The following is a 13,062-nucleotide window of genomic DNA, read 5'->3' as shown; positions in this document are numbered from 1 at the left end:
AACCTGCATGCCATGCAGTAAGCTGGCCAAAATATGTCCAAATAATAATAAGAGAAAATAATAGTGCTTATCATCTCCAGGCATTGTCTTAGCTATGAAGCCTTACTGCTAATAGGGCTGTGGCTGTCTGGATCGTGAGGCGTTTAACAGACTGAGGCCAGATTAAGAATGGCCTGCAATGAAGGCTAATGGTGTCTGCCATAAAATAGAGCTATTACAATTGGAAGTCCCATAAGGCCCATAACATCCCTCTTTAATTCATTAGTTATTATGAAAATAAGAAAAGGGATAAAGCCTTCATTATCCAATCATTTCTCTGCCTGTCAATTAAAATTTGAAAAGAATGGGAAGAGGATCAGGTCCGCGAACTGTAATGCTGAAGGATCAAGAAGATGTAGTCTTACATCTAACTTTCAGCAGGAGGCACAAACATAAGCGCTAACCCCCCCACCCAGTGTTTCTGAGGACCACATGTCTGGATACATAAATGGATATTTCTGAGTCTTCAAAATTACTTTTATCAGCGGTATAATTGCCCAACTGAAGGATGTCTGATCACAGATAAGAACAGGCAGCCAATCCTTGCTGGTCAAGAGGACCATACACAGAAGACCCGACCTGTCCTCTGCATAGGCTTGAAGCTCCCCCATCAGCAAGCAGTGCTCAGGCAGGAGTGTGAGTTGGCCCCGAGTACCTTTCTGGGACATCCTTGTCAGTTATCTGCAAGGCTATTTTATTAGTCAACCTTGAATTTACACCAATATGAGACAGAGAAAAAAAGTTTTGCAGCATCTTTTCAATAACATTAGCACAGTACAAGGTAGACCTATTAGTTTTCTATTGCTGCCAAAGCAAATGATCACAAACTGAGTGGTTTAAAACAACACAGAGTTATCATCTTATAGCTCTGTAGACTGGGCTTCCCTGGTGGCTCAGACAGTAAAAAATCTACCTGTAATGCAGGAGACGTGGGTTTGCTCCCTGGGTTGGGAAGATCCCCCAGAGGAGGGCATGGCAACTCACTTCAGTATTCTCACCTGGAGAATCCCCATGAACAGAGGAGCCTGGCGGGCTACAGTCCATGGGGTCACAAAGAGTCAAACATGACTGAGTGACTAAGCACAGCACAACACAGCTCTGTAGACTGAAATTCCCATGTGAGTCTGACTGTGCTAAGATCAAGGTATTGTCAGGGCCAAGTTGTTTTTCTGGAGCTTCTATGACAGAATCCATTTACTTTTCTTTTCCAGCTTTTAGAAAATGCTTACATTTTTTTTTGCTCATGGACTCCCTCTTTCTTCTTCAAAAACAGCAATATACCATCTCTCTGGTGCTTTTCCTGTCATTAGGTATCAGATTTTTTTATCATCATAGCTGGGACTCATCTGATTAGACAGGGCCACCCTGATAATCCAGGATAGTCCCCCATCTCCAGTTTCTCACCCTTAGCCACATTCTGAAAGACGCTTCTGCCAGGTAAGGGAACACCTTCACAGGGTCTGAGGATTAGGATGTGAGCATCTTTGGGAACCATTATCCCCCCACCACACTAGCTTACAGTCAAAGTGCATCATTCTCAGTGCTGACAAAGACAGGTGGGCAAATACTATCACCCAGGCTTACGTCCTCAGCTTTTCCAAACATTCTATATTTCCATCTCAATCATTATCCCTGCATAAGATAGTGAAAAAGCTGGCTTAAAACAACATTCAAAAAACTAAGATCATGGCATCCAGTCCTATCACTTCATGGCAAATAGATGGGGAAACAGTGAAAGCACTGACAGATTTTATTTTCTTGGGATCCAAAGGCACTGTAGACAGTTGACTTCAACCATGAAATTAAAAGACTCTTGCTTCTTGGAAAGAAAGCTATGGCAAACCTAGACAGTATATTAAAAAGCAGAGACATCACTTTATCAACAAAGATCCATATAGTCAAAGCTATGATTTTTCCAGAGTTCATGTATGGAGTTGGATCATAAAGAAGCCTGAGCACCAAAGGATTGATGTTTTTGAACTGTGGTGCCGGAGAAGACTCTTGAGAGTCCCTTGGACTGCAAGGAGATCAAACCAGTCAATCCTGACTATTCATTGAAAGGACTGATGCTGAAGCTCTAATATTTTGACTACCTGATGCAAAGAGCTGACTCATTGGAAAAGACTCTGATGCTGGGAAAGACTGAAGGCAAAGGAGAAGAGGACAGTAGAGGATGGGATGGTTAGACATACTCACTGTTTCCATTGTTTCCCCATCTATTTGCCATGAGGTGATGGGACCAGATGCCATGATCTTAGTTTTTTGAATGTTGAGTTTTACGGAGCTTTTTCGCTGATGAAAATGTGATGATCAATTTTATCTTTCAGTGGGACACAGAGTAAAGAAACAAACAGGCTTCATCATGTGTGGATTCCCTACGACCCACACTGACAACCTGCCTCACTGTTGCTTCATCAGCACTTTGCTTTCAACTGAGTGACGCATCGTTTAATCGAGCCTTTTCTCATGATTGATTTTTAGGAAGAATGCAATTTTTTTTTTCCTGGAAAATATAATAATAGCTCTCCCTCTTTTTAAAGCAGGTTGGACAGAGGGATGCTGATGGAAAATGAACTGCACTTTCTTATAAATCTCTCTTGGATCTTAGCTCTGTTTTTTTCCTCAAGATCACTAAATAACATATTCTGTTGAAGTCCATTTAGCATTCTGTGGGCAGTTGTATCTATTTCGGGAACCCATGGCACACTCTGAGCATTTGACAGGCTCACACCTGATTAATCCCTCTCCCTTTCCTGTCATCAATATTATTTAGGCGCACTGGTCAAACCATATTGACACTCTGCTGACATCTTCTCTGGTGCCCAATTACCTTTCTGTCAGGATACGATCCAAGAGATGACAGGAGAATTCTATGCTGTGCCAAGCAAGTTGGCACCAAAATGTCCCTGAGACAGAATATAATATATCATTTTTATGCTTCTTTTGAAAACTAAAAGAGACATCTCCCTGTCCTTGATGCCAAGGGGTCTTTTAACTCACAGGCTGTGCTGTACCTTGAGCTGTCCGGCACCTGCTGGATGAGCCTGGCTGATACTTTCTGTTTCACATCCCGAGGTGGATTCTTAATGAAACAGCAGAGGCCCTTCCCTTGGACTCTTAGCCCTGACCCACATATTGGAAAGCAGTTCCTCTTCTGAACGAGTTTAGCTGCTAGGTTTTTTGAGGAAAATCCTGTTCAGATGCATCTTTATGGTACAGAAAATCTGGCCAGTGAACTTCAGTAGAGTAAGTATAAGGAGTAAAATACCCAGGGCTGTAGAACCTTTCTGCAGTCCATTCTGGCAATGCTATGATACTGAAACGCATGCTGTGAGGCTAAAAAGGATTAAAATAAAGTTTCCTTTTTCTTTCTTCATTTAAAATTTTAAGATGGCTTTCATTCAATCAAAAGGGCATCTGCATTTATATATCTAAAGGGGAAATGTATCAGTAGCTACTCATTTTAATATTTTATATGCACATACACATTTGAGTATTAACTACTGTCTTGGCCTGTTTAGCAACCAGAAGAGCATTACTCATAAGTGACATCATGACAGAACGCTGAGTGTGTGATGGGAGTGTGCTTATGGGATGTAGTCAACACAATGACAAATGTTTGGGGAGTATTTGCGGGTGAAATACAGATGTGCACTCTCCCTTAGGAGTGTCCCCTCATTTAAACATCAAATCTATCATACAATGTAGGTATTATCACCATTTCAATTCTTTTCTAAGGAAACAATCACAGAGAGCTTTTGCAACTTGTTCAGAGTCACTAAGCTAGCCACAGAGAGAAGACTCAAAACAAGACTACATTTAGAAAATAATTTGAATTTATTTATGATAAAATTGTACTTTTCTCGTGGCTCAGATGCTAAAGAATCTGCCTGCAATGCAGGAGATTGAAGTTTGATCCCTGAGTGGGGAAGATTCCCTGGAGATGGGAATGGCTACCCAAACAGTATTCTTGCCTGGAGAATTCCATGGACAGAGAAGCCCGGTGGGCTCTAGTCCATGGGATCATAAAGAGTCAGACATGATAATACCTATATTGTATGCTAGATTTGATGTTTAAATGAGAGGATACTCCTAAGTGAGAGTGCATATCTATTATTTCACCGGTAGGTTAGGTTAGGTTTAGTTGCTCAGTCGTGTCTGACTCTTGCAATCCCATGGACTGTAGCCCGTGAGGCTCCTCTGTCCATGGGATTCTCCAGGCAAGACTACTGGAGTGGGCTGACATTTCCTTTTCCATTTCACTGGTAAATACTCCTCAAACATTTATTTTGTCATTGCTTTCACTACTTTCATGATAAAATTACTCTTAAAGTAAAATCAAAATGAGATTTTCTAAAAACCAAATAAAGAACAGCACAGAGGTGAGTAAAAGTAGATAAAATTGAAATCATACACTCAAGTTCATGGCAGCATTACTGAGAATTGCTAAGAAGCAGCAGCAAACCATGTGTCTACTGATGAAAGAGGAAATGTGGTATACACATACAAAGAAATAGTATTCAGACTTAAAGAGAAAGGAGATTCTGATACATGCAACAAAACAGTAGTTATGTATGGATGTGAGAGTTGGACCATAAAGAAAGTTGAGTGCCAAAGAATTGATGCTTTTGAACTGTGGTCTTGGAGAAGACTCTTGAGAGTCCCTTGGACTGCAAGGAGATCCAACCAGTCCATCCTAAAGGAGATCAGTCCTGAATATTCATTGGAAGGACTGGTGCTGAAGCTGAAGCTCCAATACTTGGGCTACCTGATGCAAAGAGCCAATTCACTGGAAAAGACCCTGTTGCTGGGAAAGACTGAAGGCAGGAGGAGAAGGGGACGACAGAGGATGAGATGGTTGGATGGCATCACTGACTCAATGGACATGAGTTTGAGCAAGCTATGGGAGATGGTGAAGGGTAGGGAAGGCTGGCGTGCTACAAGTCCACGAGGTCACAAAGAGCGGGACACCACTGAGTGACTGAACAACACCACCACAAAAGAACCTTGAGGACTTTTTGCTAAGTGAAATAAGACTGTATGGTTCCATTTACATGAGGTGCCAGAATAGTAGAATTCACAGAGACAGAAAGAAGAATGGTGGTTACTAGCAGCTGGGGGCAGGGAGAAATGGGGAGTTATTTTATAATGAAGAGAGAGTTTCGATTTTCCAAGATGGAAAGACCTCTGGAGATGGATTGTGGCACTGGTTGCACGAAGTGAATGTACTTAATACCACTGAACTATACTTAAAAATTTGGTAAGATAGTAAATTTTTTATGTATATATTTTATCACAGTTTTAAAAATTGGAAGAAATGAAATCATATGGTATATAGTTCAAATGTTAAAATTTCTACAGACTTTATATCTTGCTGGTTAACATCTAAGCATGAGTCTGGAGTTTGCCTGCCCTGGGTCTGAATCTCTGCTATCCCTCTTGTTAACTGTGTGACCTTGTGGAAGTCATTTAAGCTCTCTGGGGTTTAATCGCCTCATTTGCAAAATGAGGAAAAACAGCACCTTCCTCATTGGGTCAATGTGATGTTTAAATGGCATGATACATTAAACACTTTGGAACAGCGTCTGGTGCATGATTAGCACTCAATAAATGTTCATTATTGGTATTGTTGAACAACATGAGGGATGAGAATGCACATACAAATATTTCACTTTGAATAAAACTGAACATGTCTCACAGAAAAATGTTACTGAGAAAATTAGATGACATGACCAACGATGAAAAAATGTAGACTGATTTCTTTTCAAAGCATTCCAAATATTTTGCTGTTAGTGACTGGATAATAAGCTGAGCCGATCGTATGTGAAGGTTCTGGCTTTGAAAAAATGAAGAGATTCTGCTGCCTAATAAACATTGTCATGGGTTATTTCTGGCCTAGGAAAAAGCTCTATAGACACGTCAGTTCCTTTCAGGACCCATGGAATAGGGCACGGCCAGTTAGTATGTGACTGGCCTTTCTACCATGGAATTCTCCAGGCAAGAATACTAGAGTGGGTAGCTATTTCCTTCTCCAGGGCAATCATCCTGACCCAGGATGATTGCATCCAGGTCTCCTGCATCACAGGCAGATTCTTTACCGCCTGAGCCACCAGGCAAGCCTATTGAGGTGAGAACTGATTACTAATCGTACCACAAGGACTGTGCTCCCATGTCTGTGCTCATCTTGGCCAGGAAACCCTTATCCAGAAATTCTACAAGTACAGTGTGAGACGGGCATTGGAGCAGCGAACGGGTTGCCTTCCCCGCAGCTCCATTTTGGAATCACTAGTGTCCGATACGATGATTTAGCTCATTGAGCCAGGCTGTCCGAGGCCAGGAATTACCCAGCGGTGGGCACTTAGCTGAGACCAGGCTCACTTAATTAGGATTCTGGCACTGTAGGTGGGAATATTTACTATTGCTGTGAATAGTAAATCATAAATGTTAAATTACATCCAATCTCAGAAATAACTGTGCAAAACTTCTCAAGGCATAGATAATCAGGCAATTATTGAGCTGGTTATAGTTCTTGCAGCCCATTGCCGCTTTGCTGTGAGACGGAAATATGCTCGGAGCTACAATCTAATTTATCTCAGCTCCATTTCTGTGTGTTTTACTCTAGTAAATAAGAATAAATGCTTAATCTAAGCTTCAGAGTCCTTTAAAAAAGACTCTAATAATATGTGGTCTATTGTTTAAGCTTTAAATTTAAAACCTACATATAACTAGTGAAAACATTAAATTCATATATCATTAAAAAAGATAAAAACAACATAAGTAGTCTTCCTAGATCATGATATTGTAGAGAAACACTGGAGTGGAAGTTTGGAAATCTGAGTCTTAGTGTTCTCTCCATTTCTTATTTCCAATGTAATTGGAAGTAAAATTTTCCTGGGCCCCAATTTATGCATCTGTGCTTTAAGAAATTTTTACTGATTCCATCAGTCCTACTCCTGGACATATACCCATATCAAACTCAAATTAAAAAAAGATACAGGCAGCCCGATGTCCATAGCAGCACTGTTTACAATAGCCAAGACGTGGCAGCAATCTAAATGCCCATAGATAGATGAATGGATAAAGAAGATATAGTACAAACATGCAATGGAATATTACTTAGTCATAAAAAAGAATGAAATAATGCCATTTGCAGCAGTAAGGATAGGCCTGGAGATGATCATACTAAGTGAAGTAAGTCAGAAAGAGAAAGACAAATACCATATAACATTTATATGTGGAACCTAAATGTGAGACAAATCAACCTATCTATGAAACCAAAACAGACTACAGACCTGGAGAACAGACTTATGGCTGCTAAGGGAAGGAGAGATAAAGGTGTGTGTGTGTGTGTGTGTATATATATACACACACATGTATATGTAGATATGTATAACTGAGTCACTCTGTGTAACTGAATCACTTTGCTGTCCAGAAGAAATGAACATGACATTATAAATCAACTATATTTCGATACAATTTTAAAAAAGAAAGATTTTAATGATTTCAGCTAGAGTTCCACTCATCATTTAGGTAATAAAAATAGCACACCATACTGCAGTTTTAAATGTTCATTCACGACAGCACTTTGCCAGGACTTGACATGAATTGGGAAGTACTATCTACATTTTGTGGATATGAACACCTAGAGAAGTGAAACGCCCTGACTTAGATCTCACGCGGAGGAAAGGGCAAAGGAAAACTTTGTACCCACTTTGGTCTCAGTCGAGTTTAATCAAACGACTTGTCTGACTGAGGTAATATTACTGGTAGAAGCAACTTTCTTAGCTGGATATGGACCCTGAAAACATGAGATTCAGTAGAACCTCTGCTTTTATTATTTTTTGTTGTTGTTCAGTGGCCAAGTCATGTCTGACTCTTCGTGACCCTATGGACTGCAGCATGCCAGGCTTCCCTGTCCTTCACTATCTCCCAGAGCTTGCTCAAACTCATTCTATTGAGTCGGTGATGCCATCCAACCATCTCATCCTCTGTCGTCCCCTTCTCCTGCCTTCAATCTTCCCAAGCATCAGGTCTTTTCCAATGAGTTGGCTCTTCTCATCAGGTGGCCAAAGTATTGGAGCTTCAATTTTTACATCACTACAGATGTTTCACATGTGTGAATTTCACATGGGTGTGTGCACCAGACTGCTTTTCCTGAGTTTTCGGCTGTCCTCTGTGGTAGGATGAAAAGAGCTGGACACCAGTGACCATGGAGCTCACACTCTGTATACCTGGACAGAGAGCCAGCTGGAAATGCTCCCTGGTTCTCCCCATCATGGCGGGGGGAGGCTGCAGGAGTCTACTTCCTACCTGGGTTCTGGCTTCCTCCCTCTCCAAGCATGACCCCCAGACAATGCAGTAAACCCCTGGCTGTGTGCTCAGCCTTCCTGGTACCCTAAGAATCTGATGGCTCCACTGACAAGTTGTTCTCATTCTTGTCCTGTGAGGTGGGAGAAGCCAGGAGTTCTGTGAAACCCTGTGCTCAGCACAAGAGCCTTGTCCAGCATCTCTCTGAGAGCTGATGGGGTTGACGGACCTAGGCTTTCTCTTGTCTTCATGCTCTCTGGTTTGTAAGTTCCTCTGGCAAAGCCTGTTCTGTGTCACTGCCTCATGGTATTGTGGAATTTGTCTCGCGCCCTGTGGCATGGCAGGTCGAGAAAGCACAGGGACCCCTTTCCCTGGTGCCGTTTCATTTCCTAAGATTCATTTGGAACTGGTAAGAATTGCAATGAGAATTACATAATTAAGAACTGCAATCAGCTATGTATCCACACTGTACAATTCACAGAATATTAGAATATTTTCCTATTCCACATTCTATTTAACTCTCACAATAGTCTACCAGTCAAGATTCAGTTTTATTATACAGACCACAAACCTAAATGTAAGACTGGTTAAAAGCCTCTCCTCAAAGTGGCAGATATGATTCTGCTTCCAGGAACTTTGGTACACATCTCTAGAAACAAATCTATTCATTCTGATCTACTGAAAGCATCCACAGCATTTCCAGGTGCTGGTGAATTCAAAGCCCAAGAAGACATCACCAAAAGCTTGCTTTATTGTGCCGAATAGGAAAGATCATTTCAGTAGCTATTTATTGTAAACATATTGCTTTTACTTTTTAGTTTGCTCAAGATACAGTGCGCCTACTATGAGACATTAGAGCATCTTAATAGGAGCAAAAGGGTGAGGATATCGTAGGTGCTACTCAGCCCAAAGGAAACAATACATCAGCTGTATCCAAGTCCCTGAGTAACTGAAAAATTACAATCTAATCAAGAGCTTGCAGAGGCACGTTTCTGAGTGAGGCTGAACAGGTCTGTCTACAGTGTCTTCTCATGGATGATTTGAACTCAGGTATGAGGCTATGGTTTTTCCTGTGGCCATGTATGGATGTGAGAGTTGGACTTCGAAGAAGGCTGAGTGCCGAAGAATTGATGCTTTTGAACTGTGGTGTTGGAGAAGACTCTTGAGAGTCCCTTGGACTGCAAGGAGATCCAACCAGTCCATTCTGAAGGAGATCAGCCTGGAATTTCTTTGGAGGGAATGATGCTGAAGCTGAAACTCCAGTACTTTGGCCACCTCGTGCGAAGAGCTGACTCATCGGTAAAGACTCTGATGCTGGGAGGGATTGAGGGCAGGAGGAGAAGGGGACGCCAGAGGATGAGATGGCTGGATGGCATCACTGACTTGATGGACTTGAGTCTGGGTGAACTCCGGGAGTTTGTGATGGACAGGGAGGCCTGACGTGCTGTGATTTATGGGGTCGCAAAGAGTCAGACACGACTGAGCGACTGAACTGAACTAATGTTCTTGGAAGTGCATTGCTCTGAAGCCTGAATATCTTAGCAGTGATCCCAGGAATGGTGCCTCTCTGGGTTTAGACACAGTGTTATGTTGGAGCTTCAAACTTAATATTTTCAAAGCTGAACCTATCATCTACCCGCTGAACTGTTGTCCCCTTACCTGGTAAGGAATTTAACCATTTCCAGGTGCCCAGTGGGGAGCCTACCAGACCCTCTCTTTCTTCTCGCATAGTCATAACTATTAAGTCCTGGAGGTGCCACTTCCCGAATATCTCACATATGTTCCACCATTTCCACTGTCTGGCCCTCAATGCCTCTGAGGAACGCACGTGACTTCCTTTTGCTGGCTCTTTCCCCCCGCCCCACCCTTTCCATCAAGGTTACCTCCACAGGGCTCACTGCCAGTAAATCCATCTCCTACCACCCACTGAAAAGAATGGCAGCTCTGGTGTTTGCTGCCCAGCTGCTCAGCCTCACTGAACCTTCTTTCTTCTCCACATTACACCCCAGATCTTCGGCCCTGATGGCTCCCCAAACCGGCTGTCCTCACTCCTGCCTCTCCTCCAAGTCAATCTTGCAAGGGAGAGCATGCCCTGCAAACTCTTACTTTCTTCCAAGCATCCCTGACTCATAAGGACTGTCCTAGCTCCTCTCCACTCTCCCTCAGTTGGACTTCAGTTTCCTTGCACTGGTTTTTTGGACCCTGCAATGTCTTCGTCAGAGCGCTGGTTGTATTATGTTGTCTGTGTGTGTGTGTGTGTGTGTGTTTTCCCAACTAGTTTCTGAGTCCTTGAGGACAAAGAGCATGCTCTATTTGTCATTGTATCCCGAGCCCTTGGGATGACGTCTGACAAAAACAAATTTCACTTGGATTCACGCACTAGATCTCCCTTTTCCTTGTGAATATCTGAACTCCCCTCCATGGCAGGACAAAAGCATTGACCAGTGTAGGTTGCTTGAACAATGAACCATCTGGGATCAGAGCTCTCCCTTTTGGTCTGGGAGGCTGCACCAAAGTCTGCTTCCCGAAGTCTCCGTGAGTCAAAGCTGAGCAGACAAATGAATCTGAGCGAGCCCTCAGAACCTACTTACAGACACACGACTAGTAAGAAGTGGCAAGAACATAGGCCAGAGCAGGGGTTCTTGTTACTGCCAGTCTCTGTTGTATCCCAGAACCTAGAAGACCCCCCAGCACACAAGAGCTCCACTGATATCACCATGAGTGAAGGACTGACTGCATCGAGGACAGGCTGCCTGACCGAAAGTTACCTTCGAAGGCCGGGTCTTTCTGATTTCATTCTCCTGACTTCTAGTCTTTATATAGTGTGTCAGTGTGTGTATATGTGTGCATGCGCTTGTAGACACATCTCTCAAACAAAATTAAAGAGTGAATATATGGTGGCTCAGAGGTTAAAGCGTCTGCCTCCAATGCGGGAGACCTGGGTTCGATCCCTGGGTCGGAAAGACCCCCTGGAGAAGGAAATGGTAACCCACTCCAGTATTCTTGCCTGGAGAATGCCATGGACGGAGAAGCCTGGTGGGCTACAGTCCACGGGGTCGCAAAGAGTCGGACACGACTGAGTGACTTCACGTTCCTTCCATAAACCACAGTTAAAGAGTAATGATAACTATTTATACACCTGCACAGAAATTCTAAGCCACTGAATATAGCCTCTGTAATATCATTTACTAAAAAAAAAAAAAAAAAAAAAAGGCTTTTGGAAAATAGGTAGGCATCCAATCTGACAAGCATACAACTTTACATGCAGAACTAATTTTCAGTTAACTGGTAGGATGAACTTATCTTGTAAACTGTCCTCTATGTAGTTAGCATCGACTAAAACCGGGGCGACTGTAGGCAACTGTGATCAGGCACATGAAGAAATTCGGGGCTGTGCTCTCTGCTGCCACCCAGAGGCGGGGATGGAGCACAGCCGCCTCTTCCATGTCAGAAACAAGCAGCTGTTGCAAGATATGCGCTTTATGGGAAGAACCGGACTCAGGCTTACATTTTCCACTCAAAACTTCTGGGGCCTTTCCCCCCACAGAATGACAGCTGATTTATCTTTGTCTATTACGGACACAGACACAGCCATTCGCCGTGAAGCAGGACAAAAGCCAGTAGAGGGATGAAAGAAACCCCAAATAGATCTTCTTTGAACTGATTTGTATCAGAGTTATAAACAGTTCAAGGCATGAAACAAAAGCAGACGGGTAGGCACTGTTGCTGAAGACGAGAGGAAAGCACAATCGTCCCTTTCTTTTCCCACCTCTGTCTTTTTTTTTTTTCTCATCCAGCTCCTCAAAGCAGACACCGTAGGAGGTGGGAGCACTCACCGTAGAGGCTGTTGTGCTCTCACACGCCTGCACACGGCTTCCTGCCCGCGGCCACCCCTTGTATTGTCACAAAGCACATTTTATAATGCAAATCACTGTCTACTACATGCCTCATTATTTTCCTCTCTGAATAAAATATGAATACATCAATTATGTGTTCTTCTATTTCTAAATGCATACCCTTGTAGCACTGACCTCTTTCGGCTTTTATAGTTTTCAGAACGTTCCTGACATTTGTCAGCTGGGTTAGTCCCGAACCTTTCTAACCCAGTCTCTTATTATTTCAGCACTTTTCACACTTTCTCTCCCATCTAATTAGTCTGGCCTCCAGGCAGGCTGGGAGGGAGCTCGCACGCCGGGCCCCCGCACTCACCACTGCTTGTAATCCGCGTCACAGTTGCAGTAGTATTTGGGGTCTGTGCAGTTGCGCTCGATGCCGCAGGCACATTTCTGGATTCCAGGCCCAGAGCCTCCCCAGTAGTAGTGCTTCTCGTTGGCTTTGCCAACCCACCAGGTGTAAGGGCTTCCATCTGCAAGAAAGGGGAAAAGCACACTGAGATGGGACCTGCACCCAGCCACTACCACGCCACAGTCACATCCCCCCAAGCCAGGAGCCGCGGCTCTCTGATACCCTGAACACCACTCAGCCCTCTTAGAAGTCAGGGCCTTTCAATAATAGGGAAATGCAATAAAAAACTTCAGAGGGAATGGTAAGCTCAAGCTTTCCCACCAGGGTAAGTACCTCTCCCTCTGAAAGATTTTACATTCAAGCTCCAGGAGTTAAGAAGCCTGTTCTGTAAAGTGGCTGCCCAGATGGGGCATACCCACAAAGTAGGAGGGTGTGTGTGCCATGCATCGGTTCTCAAATGTACAACTAGGT

The 13,062-nt window shown here is 43.3% G+C and overlaps 1 protein-coding gene across 1 annotated transcript in view; it reads right to left on the bottom strand.

Moving 5' to 3' along the window:
* CNTNAP2 (contactin associated protein 2) overlaps nucleotides 1-13,062 on the bottom strand; it is a 1,639,050-nt gene that overhangs the window by 479,142 nt on the left and 1,146,846 nt on the right. The window contains exon 14 of the mRNA XM_070787139.1: nucleotides 12,556-12,712. Within this exon, the coding sequence (XP_070643240.1) occupies nucleotides 12,556-12,712 (157 nt within the window). The remainder of the gene's footprint in view (nucleotides 1-12,555; nucleotides 12,713-13,062) is intronic.

Source organism: Bos indicus, chromosome 4 (genome assembly GCF_029378745.1).
Source record: "Bos indicus isolate NIAB-ARS_2022 breed Sahiwal x Tharparkar chromosome 4, NIAB-ARS_B.indTharparkar_mat_pri_1.0, whole genome shotgun sequence".
NCBI classification, from domain to species: Eukaryota; Metazoa; Chordata; class Mammalia; order Artiodactyla; family Bovidae; genus Bos; species Bos indicus.
The sequence above is the reverse complement of the archived record's forward strand: the minus strand, read 5'-3'. Positions and strand labels throughout refer to the sequence as shown.